Source organism: Amphiura filiformis, chromosome 12, assembly GCF_039555335.1.
Source record: "Amphiura filiformis chromosome 12, Afil_fr2py, whole genome shotgun sequence".
Taxonomy (NCBI): domain Eukaryota; kingdom Metazoa; phylum Echinodermata; class Ophiuroidea; order Amphilepidida; family Amphiuridae; genus Amphiura; species Amphiura filiformis.
In genome coordinates, this window is record NC_092639.1 from 63415299 (window position 1) to 63433499 (window position 18201).

Genomic DNA, 18201 nt, shown 5'->3' on the forward strand with positions numbered 1-18201 from the left:
ACCTAATTTTGCCATCACCAAATTCCCCGATAGCCGTAGAGCTGAGAAACAAGGGGTGGGCGAACCTGCCCCTAGGGCGAACACTCCCCGCTCTCCCCTATGCGTGAAAAACCAGCCGTTTTTTTTTTTTTTTTTATTTGTTTGTTTTGTTGTTTTTTTTTTGTGTTGTTTTTTTAAAGTAGGTTGATTATAATTAAAACAAATGCGAGCAAAACGCGTTATAGAAATGCCAAAAATGCTTGAACCAGGATGCCTCCCATTTTAACCACCTCATGGCTTATAATTATACACAATTCACCCACTGGCCCAAGAATTATCGTATCGAAGCGGAATGTACAGAAACCCTGCACAAAAGAATCATATTCCGTGGTACTTTCCTGCATGAATCATGATCTAAATAAAGCAGGCGAACTTGACATATAACTTTAACTGCATTAGTGGGATTTTTTTCTGGCGTTAGTAACTGATATACACGTTTGACATGTATCTCCTGAATTGTTGTTCGACATTCTCGGTCAATGTATTTGGGCAATTATTGCTTGTTTGCTACATAGACAAGGTAAAGTGATCAGTAATTTCATATGTAATAAGAATCTTGATTTTTTAGCGAACATTTTATTTTAGTTAAGTGTGGTGCTTTGCCTGCTATATGACACGAGCACAATTCCATGCAGTTAGTGGTGTAGTTAGGGCCTTTTGTTGGGGGAGGGGGGGTGGAGCGGCAAGAATACTCATTATAGTTTATGATAACCTCTCATAGCAACTTCATTTAGTACCAGTACGGTCCACGTGCTGTGTGTATGGAACATCGCAGCTCTAATTTCTAGAATTTGCACGACGAGCTTCACGTTATTTCCAATATATATCCTCGGCCACGAAAGTTTTTGTAATTCAAAAAGCAGTGAATGAACCTAATTATTATTATTAATATTATTATGGACATCCACCATAACAGTCATCCACCATAACGTCACACAGGGCATACAAAGTCAACATTGACACTCATCAAACGCAGGTTTTGATCCTGTTTACAACTGTTGATTTGTTTACATTAACCTCATTTAAAATCCCTTTAAAAATCCCTTTAAACATTAATGCTGACCAGTTTTTTCTCTCTGGAACGAGGATGTATCTTCTAGCTTCTTCTAGCTACGCGTACTAATGAAAAGCTCTGATATGATTAGTCAATTTAGCTCCGCGAAGCGAAAATTAAGCCACTATAATTTTATGGCGGTTGCGGTCGGCCATAGACGCGTTCATTTGGTGCAGTTTTGGTGCATTTAATTTTCGAACTATTTGTCTAAATTAAGTTCACCTGATAAACTATGTTAATTAATAGCTATTAATTTATATTTTTACATGTTTGCTTAGGTCTATAATAATCCTTGCCCAAATCTATGATTATGAATTTAGACACATTCATGACTGCAAAAAATGGGAAGAGGAAGTCATTCCATAATTTTATTACCCTAACTAAATTTTGATAGTCCTAAGTCTACCTTTAATGAACTAGCTATACAGAACTTATGCACGGGTCATTGGTTTTATATTTGAATAATACAAAGACAAATTATTCACGTTTTTCCTCGTGAACTAAGTACCCATAGAAACCTTTGAAAAACCAATGTATACATATGTGACGTGTCATGTCAAAAGGAGACACTTTTGGGCAGGATAGTAAATGGAGAAATAGCCAAAAAACTGCCTGTGGGTGATTTCTTCACAATTAGGTTTTTTTGCGAATTTGTGATGTTATTAATGTTAAAAATATTGTCTGATAGTTTCGGACCGGAATATAACTGGCATCTTGTATTTTTTTAGACATTTTTCAATGTAAATCCTACTCTCAACAGTGTCAATAATATTTTTAAAGGACGATATCTCAATTTCCAATTTTATAATACCACAACTTACCAACTCAATATCTTAATAATAATAATAAATAATAAAATATATTTTTGAGCGCCTGACAACAAAAGCAAATTCACTAAGCGCTTTACAAAGCAAAATACTAGTACATGAAAGCAATAACACACAAATTATTTAAAAGTACAAACCAGCTGTACAAGAAAAATATCATAAAAACAAGGATACAATATCATAAATTAAGTACAATAATTAAACGACAATTTAAAAAGATGAGTCTTTAAGCATGTTTTAAAAGTCTGCAGAGAAGATATGCTGCGAATGTCTGCCGGCAGAGCATTCCAGATGGTAGGTGCAGCTACACTGAAAGATCTGTTGCCGTATGTGACGGTTCTGTGAATGTCCGGGCGCTTAAGGAGATGTGCAGATGATGAGCGAAGTGTGCGAGAAGGATTATGGCGAGAAATGAGTTCATTGATGTAACCAGGTGACATTCCATGGAGACTCTTGAAAGTCATGAGTGCAATTTTGTAGGTGATGCGATGACGAACTGGTAGCCAGTGCAGATGGTGAAGGATTGGAAATGTATTAGGAATGTCCGATTTCGTGAAGGATTGGAAATGTATTAGGAATGTCCGATTTCATTGGGGAAAATGGCATTGTGGAGCAAAATATCTTTATATTTAAGATATGTAAAAACCTCAAAATTGATAACCTGCCCAAAAGTGTCTCCTTTTGACATGACACGTCGCATATAAATTCTGGGGATATAAATAATTCACTGTCATCAATTGAGATACACTTGAGTCCGAATGAGACCAATTTCCACGGTCAAAAAAGATTATCAAACCAAAAGCCTTACATAGGCCTTAAAATCCAGTATCTACCAGGGTGCATCCCCCAGGTCTCTAACAAACCAACTTTTTAGTTTCCTTGTATGGTCCTATAACACATTCAGGATTTTAACAAAAATATTTCTCGGCACTCCGGCCACATTCAAGGTTAAAGGTCAACACAGTGGTCAAATTTCAAAGTTGCTCAAATCTGGTTAACAAGCACACCAAATTATTCCCCTCAATTCCAAAATTTCATATATATAGCGAATTACAATATAACATCTTAAAGTGCTTTACGATAAATATGATAATAACATACACATTTATACAGAGAAAACAAATATATAATAATTATACACTGGCTAAAACTATGCACATATCAAATCAATTAAGATTAAGGTAAAGCTTAAGTACAAAAATACAACAAAATTACACAGAAAAAAGCAGTATCGAAACGCAGGGAACCAAACTGCGGGAGCAAAGACAATTAAAAATCGAAAAGCAACGCAGACTAAAAGGCTACTTTGAATCATTAGAAGCAATTTTGAACAAATGTGTTTTGAGTTGACTTTTGAAGATGATTTAATGTGTACCGGCAGTTTGTTCCACAGAATGGGTGCAGCATTACAGAAAGCCCGCTCGCCATAAAATTGTTTTACCCCTTGCTGGTAGACGGAGAAGGTTTTGTGATGCAGAGCTTAGAGATCAGCCAGGATTGTATGTGATTAAAAGATCGGCAATATAAAATGGAGAAAGACCATTTAAAGCTTTAAAAGTGATAAACCAGTGAAGATCGAAAAGCACTGGCGTAATGTGATCGCGATATTTGGCTCTTGACAACAATCTAGCCGCAGAATTTTGTATACGCTGCAGCTTAGCAATTTCACACTGAGGAAGGCCAAATATAAGATTATTGCAGCAATCCAATCGCGAAGACACAATTGCGTTTTGGTCAAGATATTTGCGAATCTTACCGATTCTATAAACGGCGAAGGAGAGTAAGGAGGAAGCCTTAGACACATTTTTAAGGTGAACTTTCGTATCAAGGCTTCCATCCAAGGAGTTTATATAGGAAGGAGGGGAAATAGATTATGTAACGCTTATTGTTCCTTTGTGCCAATTGGAGTTCCCGACACGCTATTCATCGAGAGGTACCTTTTGTTCGAGACAAAGGGCTTCCGCCATTAAATCGGTAACTGACCTGACCAGCGTATTAACGCTATAATAGGCAGGCTATTGTCAATTAGTGATGAAACGAAAGTCACGTAAAAGCGCCTATACGAACGAGAGGTACCTTTTGTACTAGTCCATCCCAAGGGTGTGCGTGAGTTGTCGCATGCACACAAAACAGAGGTTCACCTACAATACAAACCTATTGCAGCGCCCAAATTGGTTTGGGCGCTCATTTGATTATACTCAGTGAACACGCTTTGCTCTACCATTTCGGACAGTTCAGCAGCATAGGCAAAGTGTGCGCTCTGTGTGGCGGATATAAGAATCTACACAAGTAAGTTGTCTACATTGTTTGCCAATAGGTCTACATATAAGGATTTGAAGTAATTATGATATCACTCCTACTGTAGTATTTTTAAGGACATTAGCCGCGGTCCACATGGTGTTTTATTATGTATAGGCCTACCATAGTATTTTACATGAGAATCGCGTATATAGGAGTCTACCCTGGACCTCAAATGTGATATATTTGCTGATAATTCGAGAAGCATATAGCCATAGGGTCAGTCCATGTCAAAACAGACTGAGTGTACACCCACCCTCTTGGATTATGCTCTCCTTTGGCTCAGGGGTACCTTTCATGGACCCCTAGGTGAGGTCACAAGAAAAAATTCAAATTCAATTTCGTTTCCGAATGGCGGGCCATCTAAGTTTGGCGACCTTGACCAAAATTGGGAATTTAAGGTGTCCAAATGACAAAGCGCTCTCTTTGAGAGGCATTTTCTTCTTAATTAAATCAGTTGTGACCCTCTTTTTGAATGTGGTCACTCACTGGCTGTGTCTGAAATGCCTAATGCCAAAAAGATTGATTTCGGAATTTCGTTGGGATTTCAGAGGGGGTCAAAATCAGCACTTCATACTGTTCAATCAAATTATCTTTGATTTTGAAGGACCCATGATAATGCCACAGTGTTCAGAATGGATTAACCATGTGCCAATGTCTATGAGCAATTCAAAAAGAGAAATTTCTAGACCCCTACAGAATTTTAGGCCCCCCTAAAGTGGTTCAGCCACAAATGGCGCTTAAAATCGGCAAGTTTTGACACCTAATAACTTTAGGTGTACACCAGATATGAATTTCTAGTCTTTTGCATCTGAAAGAATGTAGTCTAATGTTACTAGGAACATAAGATTTGTTTAGTATTTTTTGTGTTTTGATACTTTCAAAAAGGTCGTTGACCTATGAACATTTTTCGTCATAGCGCCCTCCTGAAAGGTCTGACACATAACAAACTATACATTTTTGGAATCCTCATGACCATACGAGTAATTTGATATATTACTTGACATAATTGGGAGCATTCTGAAAATTTGACCCCATAACCTGTACTTTGCATGTGCATCGTTGCCAGGAAGTGCATTTTGACCCCTTAAAATCCATACAGAGGATTAGAAAGTAGTTTTTCTTATTACTTGACTCAAGAGCAACTTGAAATATCAGGATAAATAATACAAATGGCTATAAAGCATGTAAAGTGATCAAAAAATATAAAAAATATCATACTAAAATTGGCATTTTGTACCGTATCCTGTATGCATGGTATGTTAGGCAAAATGACTATTTTTGAAAGCGTCAACTTAATACTAAAACACAAAAATACAAAACAAATCTTATGTTCCTAGTAACATTAAACTACATTCTTTCAGATGCAAAAGACTAGAAATTCATATCTGGTGTACACCTAAAGTTATTAGGGGTCCAAATTTGCCGACTTTAAGTGCCATTTGTGGCTGAACCACTTTAGGGGTGGCCTAAAATTATGTAGGGGTCTAGAAATGCTCTCTTTTTTTAATTGCTCATAGACATTGGCATATGGTTAATCCATTCTGAACATAATTAGGACTTATAAGTGCACTGTGACATTATCATGGGTCCTTCAAAATCAAGATAATTTGATTGAACAGTACGAAGTGTTGATTTTGACCCCCTCTGAAATCCCAACGAAATTCCGAAATCTATCTTTTTGGCATTAGGTATTTCAGACACAGCCAGTGAGTGACCACATTCAAAAAGAGGATCACAACTGATTCAATTAAGGAGAAAGTGCCCCTCAAAGAGAGCACTTTGTCATTTGGACCCCTTAAATTCACAATTTTGGTCGAGGTCGCCAAACTTTGATTGCCCGCCATTCGCAAACGAAATGGAATTTGAATTTTTTTTTCTTGTGACCTCACCTAGGGATCCATGAAAGGTACCCCTGAGCCAAAGGAGAGCAAAATCCAAGAGGGTGGGTGTACACTCAATCTGTTTCGACATGGAATGACCCCATACTGTTTCTGAATCAATCAATAAATCAAAGCAAATCATACTTGTAGGCCTATAATACTATATTAAATATAATTGCGGACCAACCGATACAGCTCGATACGCCCAATGTATGAATAAAAGCACCTAACAATAAAGTCGCCCAATTGAACAGTTGTAGGTGTCGATCGCACGACTTCATTAATATTGATTGGCAACATTTTCCAATATGTCAGCGCTCAAATCGGACACAATAGAACAATAGACTCTTCAGTGCGTTGCTTCCATCAATGACCACACCACGATCACGCGCTGCTTTTGATGCACTAATGGCCGAGTCTCCAATGGTAAGAGGATATCAGTAATAACATTATGTGTGAGCTACCGCTTTGTCTAAGAATAGGTATGTCACAGTGGCTGCACAATAATTCTGCTACACTGTGCATGCAAGCATAACAGTGAATTGAAAAGGGCGCGCTTCAAATTTGGCCAATTTTAGAAAACATCCATGTCGATAAATGAATTTATTCATATCGTTATGAACACGGCAGAGTGCCGAATCCGCAAAATTGCTGTTCTGAGTAAACGGCGTTTGAAAATCTTGGTACCATTCCATTGGTCCTTACAAAAATTTAGAACATTCGTGAGCACTCATTTGAAATGTATATTATAGAAGTGAATGTACACGAATTATTGGCAATACTTGCATGTTCTTAAATAATCGATATATCCCTCAAAACGCGTTTTAACAGCTATTCGGCTTTATGCTGTATCCAAAATGTCTCTACCACTGCGCAGAGAGAGGTCGAATACGCATTCAACTACGTGTAAACCATAGCACGCATTCTTGATTTGGGGCTTTTGTGTAGAAATTACTGGTTGTCATAAGGCTATGTAGACTTAATTTGCTATGTAAGTTATAAATAGCAATCCCTGTAATATTTTAAAGGATTTTAAAGCAAAAATAACAATATTGGCCTATATTTTGAGTATGATTTTGCGGGATTTTCCAATTTCACGGGCGCGCACTCACATTATTAAACCACAGCAATATCATATGGGGAATGTTTTTACTTATTTTGGTATCACTGGATAGAAGATACCTACAGCTATACGTTGGTATCAAATATATTAGTATATGACATGTAATATAGAAAATTTGGGGTTTCCCGCTATACAATACTATAGATCAACATGATTTGTACAGCTCAGTATACGATTCGTCTCTCTGCCGAATTCATTTATCGCACTTTGGCGCGATTCGTCCAAATCAAAATTTCAATAACCCCGTCGGTGAGTGAGGTTTACCATTAATTTTTGGTGGAAATAAAAGATCACCTGAAACATAATCATAAGCATACAACAACTCAATTTGCTCAAAATTCTCGATTCGTCACTCTGCCGAATATTATGCTTCATTTATCCAAATTGTTTGAATTTTTAATATATGGTGTGTGAAGCCTTCCCGAAGCTACCATCGGGTCCCCCAAAATTAAAAATTGTTTTGTTTAAGAGCTACTGTCTGTTTGTTTGGTTTTTTTTTGAAGATCGCTCATCAGTAAATATAGGCCTATTGAAATAAAGGGACCTACCACCATTTAGCTGAAATACTAATCTTTCTTAGCATGTAAATTATTTCCGTCGACAACGAATGATACACTTCGAGGAAACTAGTTGAAACAATACATTATATCAAAGATATTTTTAGGGAGTAATTTTCCAAACCTCAATAGCTCTAAGCCATTGTGTGTGTCCAAGGCCATACTATTTTTGTATACGCGGTACAGTGGGAATCGCTTTTCCGTTTACCATTTGTCATCCCATGTTAATCCAGATAACAAAATGTTCATTTAAAGTCTCATTACAAATGAATTATGATTTTTACTTTTCGGATTTGGCTTTGAGCAATGGTGACACATCCAGACATCGTCAAAATGTCAAACTTTGTATGTTTTGTATTATATTGAAGTAATTAACTGCAGTTTCTTTATTCAACATCATAACAGGTTCGTACTTGACATATTTATGGTGAATGAATAGACTTTCATTAAATATTGAAAAAACCCAAAATTACTCATGCCTAATTTACATAAAAATGTCATGAATACATAATTACCTGTAATTAGCTAATTTGCATAATTTATTACTTTTTGTGTATTTTTTGTTTTCAATTGAAATAACTTTGTATACATATGTGTGCAAAAAAAACCGCACCCTGATATCATGTACGGTTTTCTATTGGCATCAATTTTGCATATTAATTAGCTGAACTTAGTCATTTTTTCACCTTTAATTTGTCTGCAGATTGGCTGAATTTGCTAAAATAGTATATTTGGTTAATTTATTATAATTATTCAATGATAGATTTTTTAATTTTGTTTTCTTTAACGAAGTTAGGAAAGATAGGCATTTAACCTGTGGTACTTAAATTAACGCTGCTTTTTCAAGCAAGCGTCCAAATAAGCCTTCAAAATCTCGAAATGTGCCAATTTTGTCATTATAGCCATTTGTGGCAGGTTTTAATTCCATTTACGAGCATCTTAAAATTGACACTACATCACAATGCATTGACCGATTTCAATTCCGTTTTTTGATTTTTGATGCTTTAATAAAGCTCATTCATGTAGAAACATTAAATAACGTTTTTCTGCTGCGCTTATTTTTGAGGTGATATACCTACTAAGAACTAAACAAAATTTTTGTTCATACAAGGCTTAAGGTTAGCAACCATTTTAAACTGTTGTGATTTGGTAGTTCACATCATCTTGCGAAATGTAGTGACCTTTGGCAAAAATTGCATTGATCATTTCATAGCGAGTGTGTAGAAGAATTCATATATCACAGATATACTTATGTAGGTCCTGTGGTTCTTGAGTTATGTTGTAAAGAGGGCTGAAACAACAACTCTTTTGTAAAATGTGCATAATTCATTAACAAAATAAGTTTTCAAAGAATATGATTTGTAGAATGAACTTTTGCAAAACTTCAAAGTGTTATTTTTCCATAATATATTGATTTAGATAATGAAAATCAACACCTTGTCTACCCTTAAATAGTTTTACTGATAAAAAAAAAAAGCAATACAATTGGAAGGGAAACTTTTGTGACAACATTTCACAATTCTGGTTTTCACAAAAGAGCTACTTCCTTGTTTGTATAATTATTATTTCTTCTTTGAACCATACACATGTAAATATAATTATTGCATATTGTTATGCACGTCTTGACTTCCAGCTTCCCCGTGTATCAATAAAAAAATGTACATAATATTGTCGCTAATTTCAATACCAAAACACCCGGTGGGTTCCCTTTTTAGGGCTGATATAGTCATTGTTTAGGACATTTTCACATGACTTTTAGTTTATAGTTATTTTAAATTCATTAAATCCCCGTTTTTCTACTTCACCAGCCTGCCTAGCGACATAGGCCTAGTACAAGTTTCTTTAATGTTTATTGGGTTCAGGGCCGGATTTACCATTGGGACAGATGGGGCCAAGCCCAGGGCCTCCATATTTTTGGGGCCACCAAAATGAAGGTATTCTCTTTTTGATTGTTAATATTGAAATACTTGGTTATAAACAAATCATATTTGGCCTTCATTGTGAAACTTCCCATCTTAGACACTGCTCCGTATGGATGAGAATATGTCATTTTTTGCTTAGGTCTTGGACACCCGCGAGCCTCTAAGGTAAATAAGAATATTTTACTGTGTTTGCAATTTTTATTTTTCTTGCCCAAATATTAGGAAAAATATCTAACCAGGTGGGCAGCTATATTACTGTCATGGCATCCAGGCCCATATAGTTAGCTAGGATAGATTTTTCATAGACCTTTCTGTAGACCCTTCAAAGTGGCTTAAGTTAGCCCCCTATAACGGACATAAAACGGTTTATATAGCCACAAAAGGAAATGGGAATGTTTTTATTTTACCCACAAAATTGGACCATTTTGTAGTTTCTCCCCATTAGTATGATTAAGCACTCATACTCGGAACATTTTACGACAAGCACTCACGCAGCAGTTGATTGGTTTATCTGTAAATTAGTGACTATAGACCAATGCTCCTCAATAATTTCTACTCTGACCAAATAATACGAAAATAATTCATGCTTTTGGCGAAGTTAATTGTTCAGATTATATAGATTCACTGATACAAAACAATAGCATTTGAAGGGAAACTGATATGACCTCCGTCATTACCGAAATTGTATCACAGTTCACTCTTATTTTATAGGTTACACAAAACTACTTTGTACATTATTTTTGCTTTGAACATTTAACAAACCACGCACAGGGTGTCAAAGAACCTTAGGTATAGTGGTTCTTAGAGATAGCGGGATGTAACTTACTTACTTTAATTGAATAATTAGTTACTTTTTTTTTTTTTTACAGAAACACACATTCAATAATGGAATCATTCGAACGTCATGTTCGCATACATATTCAAGAAGGTGATATCACTAATGAAGACACCGAGTCGTTGGTGAGATTTATCTACCCTGGCGCAGATGACATTGATGGATTATTGGACGCAGCTGGGGACCTTATTCGACAAGAATATGTCAAAGAAAAAGCAAAAAGAGGACTGTATGTGAATCACGGTGTCATCTGTACTTCTGCAGGGAACTTAAGACAAATCAAAAGACTATTCCACGTAGAAGTTCGGCTGGATAAAAGCCCCGTAAAGTTTATAACTGCTTTGCATACGACACTAATGTCTGCAGATGAACAAGATCTAAGATCCATTGCGTTCCCTGGATTAGCATTATGCCCTGATAAGTTTTTATCAGCATTTATGGGAGTAGTCTACGACTTTGAAGACTGTGAAAATCCAAGATGTTTACAGTTAATCAAAACGGCGATTCCAGTAGAAAGAGCGGCGGAGATGATTCAGTTGACGAAATATGTAGACATAAGTAAACAGAAAATGGAGAATTCGTATTTCCATAATGGAGATCAACAAGGTAGGCGTGCCCTACAACATAATTTTGAAAGGAAAGTGTTTCAAACTAAAATAATTAGTACAGTTAATAAAAATATAATTAAAACTGATGTCCTCCTAGTATATGATGGATAATTGCGTTCGTGCTCATACATCATTTAAGATTATTGCACTCAACACTGGGTTTATGTACTTACGGAACATTTGATGTTCACCATGTTCACTTAAAGCACAAATTCGCCGAATAATTATAATGTCATTGATTAAATCTTTGAATAAGTTCGTTAGGAATGTTGATTTGAATTGTAAATTGTGTTCGTTATGAACAATTCCAACTAAAAACGATGGTGATTTACTCCATTTTCTTTTTACTAAAACATGAGTAAATCACCATCGTTTTTAGTTGATATTGTTCATAACGAACAAAATTCACTATGTCACTGATTATATTTTATAAAGGAGGGCAGAAACACAACATGTTCTTGTAAATATTGATGATTTGATTTTTCTAAAGTTCATATCGTAATGCATACATATATTTTGGTAATAATCTATTCTGTAGATGAACGTGGCCCTTTGGAGTTGAAGAATACGGATGAGTTGTCGGAGGTACATGATACACAAGGAACATTTACCTCTTTTACAAATAAACATCACGCGGTGGGGTCTGAAATAGGAAGTCATCCTTTACAGACACGGAATCAGGACCGTAGTCCAAGAACAGATATACGCAAGCAGGACCGTTGCCCAGGAGCAGATACGATTGCAACGGAGGTGAGATTCGTTTGAATGTTATAACATAGACCAATGTTTTGACCCCCCTCCAAAAAGATGCTCAGTATAATTTCACCATATTTGATATTTTACTCTCTCTGGCGTTATTCGGTAACAGTAAGTACTTCATGGATTATATGTTTTTCATTTTCTTTAGGAAAGTAATTCTATATCTGGGCAGAACACTACCATATCTTCCTCTACATTTGACGAGACCGGCATAATTTGTATAAGATGGACCAAAGTTTTAACCCCCCCCCCCCCCCCACCCTACCCGAAAGTTAAAATAAACATTGCTTAGTGTAATCTCACCAAGTTTGATATTTCAGTATCTCTGGCTTTGTTCGCTAACAGTAAGTACATTATTTCATCTTTCTATTTCTCTGTTTCTGTTTCTTTAGGAGAGTAATTCCATGTCTTCCTCTACAGTTGACGAAACGGGCAGAATATCTCTTGAATCTTCCTCTAAACCAGTGGTATTATCTGACAATATTAATGATGTGTCTTCATCAACTGACGCAACCAATAATGCGAAATGAGAACAATGAACGCATTTGGACGTCATGTTCACATACAGATACAAGAAGGCGATATTATTAATGAAGACACCGAGTCCTTGGTGAGATTTATCTACCCTGGTGCAGATGACTTTGATGGATTATTACACGCGGCTGGGGACATTGTCCGACAAGAATATGTCCAAGAAAAAGCGAAAGGCGGTGTCATCTGTACTTCTGCAGGGAACATAGGACAAAACAAAAGATTATTCCACGTAGAGGTTCGGCTGGATGAAGACCTCGAAAAGTTTAGAACTGCTTTGCATACGACACTACGGTCTGCAGATCGACAAGATCTAAGATCCATTGCGTTCCCTGGATTACCATTATGCCCAGATAAGTTTTTATCAGCATTTATGGGAGTAGTCTACGACTTTGAAGACTGTGAAGATCCAAGATGTTTACAGTTAATCAAAACCGTGATTCCAGCAGAAAGAGCAGTGGATATGATTCAGATGACGAAATATATCGATATAAGTAGAGAGAAAATGAAGCATTTGTATATCCAGAATAATAAAGATCAACAAGGTAGGCGTGCCGTTGGTAACATAATATTAAAGTGCGTTATTTGAGAGAAATAATTAATGCAGTATTTAATAACATATCGTTTTATTAAAACTGGCGCATTAGTGTATGATGGATAGTTCGTGCAATTGCATTATTTAAGAACTTTGCATTCGACACTCGGTTGTGCAATGACCGAATATATGGATTCCACTTAAAAACACAAATCAGCTGAATATGTTTTATCTTGAGGGCTGGGATATGGACGTTTGAACATTATTTTTGTGGGACATGAGAGCACATCAGACATATTGAACTGCATTCTGAATACGAAGAATGTCCTTTTGATATCAAATAATTTTGATTTTTTTTTTAAATTCGCGATATAATACACACTTTATGGCATTATGTATTTGTGGATTTGTTAAAACACCCAAAAAATAGGTCTTTTGGGAAAAAATGTATATCTTCAATATGAAAGGTCAAAACTTTCAATTGATCGTCGGCTTTTCATCCCAGCTACATATACTTTATTTTGAGGACTGTTAAATATCAACAATTTAAAAAAAAACTTTTGTGATTTGTCATAAAATTTGTATTATATCGCGAATTTCAAGAAATCAAAATTAATTGATATTACAAGAACATTCCTCGTATTCAGAATGCAATTCGATAGGTATGGTGTACTCTCAGCTCACACAAATAATAATAATAACAATAATAATAATAATAATAATAATAATAATAATAATAATAATAATAATAATAATAATAATAATAATAATAATAATAACAGCACTTAATATAGCGGTTTTCCAACGTGATCAAAGCACTTTACAATGAAACAAAATATATACAAAAACATATAATACCTGAAAAAAGGCTTAAAAACAGCAACAATCAGTACAAGTCAGTTTTTAGGTTACTCTTGAAACTATCTACAGTGGGGGAAACTCTGATGTTTAAAGGGATGTTGTTTCACAGTTTGGGTCCCTGTACACTGAAAGATCTATCACCAATTAATATGTTGCCCCTGCGAGTATATAATATCAAAACTAATGTTATAGGCGTTTTCCCTCGCGCGAAAAAAGTCATGCACATCTGGCGGATATTGCACCCATTATATCAAATCTTGGGATCTCTTTATATAACACAATGTCATTCCCCTTGTGTCCACTTTCTTTGTCTCAATATTTGAGTGAAAACACCGCTTGGTCATCATTTTGCTAATTATTTATTATAATTATAGATGAACGTGCCCCTTTAGAGGATAACGATGAGGTATCGGAGCTACGTGATATACCGGGGACATTTACCTCTTTTACAAATAAACACCATGCGGTGGCGTCTGAAATAGAAAGTTATCCTTTACAGACTCTGACACGGAGCCCAGGAACAGTTACTCTTGCAAAGGAGGTAAGATTGGTTGTAATTATATTACATTGACTACAGTTTTGAGCAAATGCTCAGTGAAATCTCACCGCTTATAATAAGTGCTCTATCTGCCATTATTTGACAACATTAAGTACTTCATCGACAATGATTTTCTTTGTTTTTTCTTTAGCAAAGTAATTCCGTGTCTGAGCAGACCACTACCATATCTTCCTCGACATTTGACGAGACAGGCAGAATTTCTTCCTCTCAACGAATGCCATTATCTGACAATATTAATGCTGCGTCTTCATCAACTGACGCAACCAATAATATTTCCTTGATGCAACCAAACACAGTAGCGAAAAAGGAGGAAAACAGCATAATGGATGCATTTGGACGCCATGTTCACATACAGATACAAGAAGGTGACATCACTAATGAAGACACCGAGGCATTGGTGAGATTTATCTTCCCTGGCGCAGATGATGTTGATGGATTATTGAACGCGGCTGGAGACCTAGTTCGACAAGAATATGCCCAAGAAAAAGCAAAAGGCGGACTGTATGTGAATCGAGGTGTCGTCTGTACGTCTGCAGGGAACACAGGGCAGAACAAAAGACTATTCCACGTAGAGGTTCGGCTGGATGAAGGCCCCGCAAAGTTTAGAACTGCTTTGCATACGACACTGAGGTCTGCAGATCGACAGGATCTAAAATCCATTGCGTTCCCTGGATTAGTATTATGCCCTGATGAATTTTTATCATCTTTTATGGAAGTAGTCTACGAGTTTGAAGAATGCGAAAATCCAAGATATTTACGGTTAATCAGAACAGTGATTCCGGCAGAAACAGAAGTGGAGATGACACAGATGACGAAATATGTAGACATAAGTAAAACGAAAATGGAGTATTCGTATTTCCAGAATAAAGATCAACAAGGTAGGCGTGCCCTTGGCAACATAATATTAAAAGGCATGACTTAAGCGTTCTGATAGCAACGTTTGCACAGTAATTTTTTCTGGGACATGAGAGGACATCAGACATATCGAATTGCATTCTGAATACCAGTGATGTCCTTCCGATATCAAATAATTTTGAGTATTTGATATTCGCGATATAATACAATTTTTATGGCAAATTATTAAAAATTTATATTTTTGATTTTTAACAGTCCTTAACTTTATAAATCTAATGATATGTACTTAAAGAGTATGTAGCTGGGAGGAAAAGCCGATGATCATTTAAAATTTTTGACCGTTCGTATTGAAGATACACATTTTCCCCAAAAACATTACATTTTTACGCCCGAATGTTGTGAGCGTTGTCCCTCCCGAAAACATTTCTGCACATGGGGGGATATTACACCCCTTATTACAGCTCGGCATCTCCTTTATAGAACCGATACCATTCCCCTTGTGTGTCATCTTTACTTGTCTCAATATTAGAGTGCAAACACTGCTAGGTCATGCTCCACTCCAACCCGCCTTAATAATGGCAACCCAACATGTTGTCTGTTCATAACGTAATACATAATAATCTTTTTGGTAATGATTTATTATAATTATAGATCAACGTGCCCCTTTAGAGGATACCGATGAGTTATCGGAGCTACGTAATAAACCGGGGACATTTACCTCTTTTACAAATAAACCCTATGCGGTGGCGGCAGAAATAGAAAGTTATCCTTTACAGACTCTGACACGGAAGCAGGACCGTAGCACTGGAACAGATACTCTTGCAACGGGGGTAAGATTGGTTGTAATTATATTACATTGACCACAGTTTTGAACGAAACGGAACAAACGCTCAGTGTAATCTTATTCGGCAACGATATGTACTTTATTCGATAACATTTTTTTCTTTCTTTCTTCTTCAGGAAAGTATTTGTGTGTCTGAGCAGACCACTACCATATCTTCCTCTACATTTGACGAAATAGGAAACATTTCCCTTGAGTCTGTTTCCACACCAGTAGCATTATCTGACAATATTAATGCTGCGTCTGCTTCAACTGACGCAACCACGACAGCGAAAAAGAAGGAAAGAAAAATAATGGATGCATTTGGACGCCATGTTCACATACAGATACAAGAAGGCGATATCACTCATGAAGAGACTGACTCGTTGGTGAGATTTATCTACCCTGGCGCAGATGATGCTGATGGATTATTGAACGCGGCTGGAGACCTTGTTCGACAAGAATATGCCCAAGAAAAAGCAAAAGGCGGGTTGTATGTGAATCGAGGTGTCGTCTGTACGTCTGCAGGGAACATAGGGCAGAACAAAAGACTATTCCACGTAGAGGTTCGGCTGGATGAAGGCCCCGCAAAGTTTAGAACTGCTTTGCATACGACACTGAGGTCTGCAGATCGACAAGATCTAAGATCCATTGCGTTCCCTGGATTAGCATTATGCTGCAATGAGTTCCTTAATGTATATATAGGAGTAATCTACGAGTTTGAAGACTGTGAAAATCCAAGATGTTTACGGTTAATCAGAACTGTGATTCCAGCGAAAAAAGTTGTGGTTCAAGCGGATGATGCTGTTCAGATGGATATGATTAAAGTGATGAAATATATAGACATAAGTAAAAAGAAACTTGAGAATACCTATTTTCAGATGAAAGATCGAGCAGGTAGGGCTAAGTTTGGCAACTTCATATATTATTTTGAAACTAAAGTAATTAGTATGATTAGTACCGAAGCTAATAACGTATCGATTTATTAAAACTGGTGTGCTGTTTGGGTATGATACATTCTTCAAGATCACTATACTCGACACTGGATTTGTGCACTTATGGAACATGTGAAATTTTACGTAATAACACAAATTCTTCGAAGATATCACATAGTTTATTGAATTCAGTTGTGGAAATTCAAAGTGTTCTTGCAAATACAGACAATATTTTTGACTAGTTCTGTCAAAATCAGACGGAACTGGGCATCCACATGTTACTGGTTACAGAGTGCTGAAATAAGATTCTACTAATTAAAATGACTGCGTAGTTTAAAAGAAACCTTTAAAATTCCTTGATTCGGAGACAAATAAGAATATCAGATCTAATTTAAATAAAGCAATTTGTCGGCGCCCAGTTCTTTTTAAAAAACGTCATAATGCATATAATTTATTTGTTGGTAATGATCTATTATCTAGACGAACGTACCTTATTGGAGGATACGGATGACTTATCGGAGCTACATGATGTTTCATCTACCTTTGTTTCAAATAAACACCATTCGGTGACGTCTGAAATAGAAAGTAATCCTCTGCAGACTGTAACATTGGATCGGGACCGTAGCCCAGGACCAGGTATTCAAAAGCAGGACTATCGCCCAAAGCAGGACTATCGCCCAAGGAGCTGGAAAGAATACAGAAGAGAGCTTGTAAGACCATAGTGGGCTTCAATAATTACAAATCATATTGTGATGCATTAAATACATGTGGGCTTAATTCTTTGCAAGAAAGAAGGGAGGATCACTGCCTTAAATTTGCCAAAAGCCTTGGTGACAATGAAAGAACAAATCATTTATTGCCGCCCACCAGATTTGCCATCCATGGTAGAAACTTGAGAAATAGCAAAAATATTTCTCAATTGGCTTCAAAAACAAACCGTTTTCAGCAAAGCCCTGTGCCTTATTTTGTGAATCTTTTGAATGCTAACTAAAAGGTGCTTTTTTCTGGCCGCTTTCACTTATATTGCTCCTGTTTCCTTGGCTTTTGAGTAATAATTTTGGTTTTATTAAAAAAATTTCCTTTTAAGTTTGTTTTCAGGATATATATTTTTTTCCTTGTATTTAATGTGTATTTCTAAGTGTTTAGCAGTTTTAAAGTGCAATATATATTCATGTTCCAGAGAGGCTGATGGGAAGTGAG

At 36.3% G+C, this 18201-nt stretch overlaps 2 protein-coding genes across 2 annotated transcripts; both read left to right on the forward strand.

Annotated features, from left to right (window-relative positions):
* Window positions 1-372: 372 nt before the first annotated feature.
* Window positions 373-12435, forward strand: LOC140167005 (uncharacterized). The gene is made up of 4 exons (XM_072190485.1): window positions 373-559; window positions 10573-11144; window positions 11685-11896; window positions 12298-12435. Exons 2-4 carry the CDS (start codon window positions 10589-10591, stop codon window positions 12433-12435), a joined length of 906 nt encoding a protein of 301 aa, XP_072046586.1. The 5' UTR covers window positions 373-559; window positions 10573-10588.
* LOC140167007 (uncharacterized) lies at window positions 12432-17723 on the forward strand. Its single transcript, XM_072190486.1, has 6 exons — window positions 12432-12981; window positions 14207-14373; window positions 14522-15269; window positions 15898-16076; window positions 16207-16963; window positions 17482-17723. Exons 1-6 carry the CDS (start codon window positions 12432-12434, stop codon window positions 17721-17723), a joined length of 2643 nt encoding a protein of 880 aa, XP_072046587.1.
* The last annotated feature ends 478 nt before the right edge of the window (window positions 17724-18201 follow it).

What these genes read in the sequence shown, in the direction of transcription:
- LOC140167005 (XM_072190485.1), top strand. Translation starts at nt 10,589, where the DNA reads ATGGAATCATTCGAACGTCATGTTCGCATACATATTCAAGAAGGTGAT. An exon ending in CCATAATGGAGATCAACAAG is followed by an intron (nt 11,145 to 11,684) that starts GTAGGCGTGCCC and finishes TCTATTCTGTAG; the next exon opens with ATGAACGTGGCCCTTTGGAG. An exon ending in CAGATACGATTGCAACGGAG is followed by an intron (nt 11,897 to 12,297) that starts GTGAGATTCGTT and finishes CTGTTTCTTTAG; the next exon opens with GAGAGTAATTCCATGTCTTC.
- LOC140167007 (XM_072190486.1), top strand. Translation starts at nt 12,432, where the DNA reads ATGAGAACAATGAACGCATTTGGACGTCATGTTCACATACAGATACAA. An exon ending in CAGTTACTCTTGCAAAGGAG is followed by an intron (nt 14,374 to 14,521) that starts GTAAGATTGGTT and finishes TTTTTTCTTTAG; the next exon opens with CAAAGTAATTCCGTGTCTGA. An exon ending in CCAGAATAAAGATCAACAAG is followed by an intron (nt 15,270 to 15,897) that starts GTAGGCGTGCCC and finishes TTATAATTATAG; the next exon opens with ATCAACGTGCCCCTTTAGAG.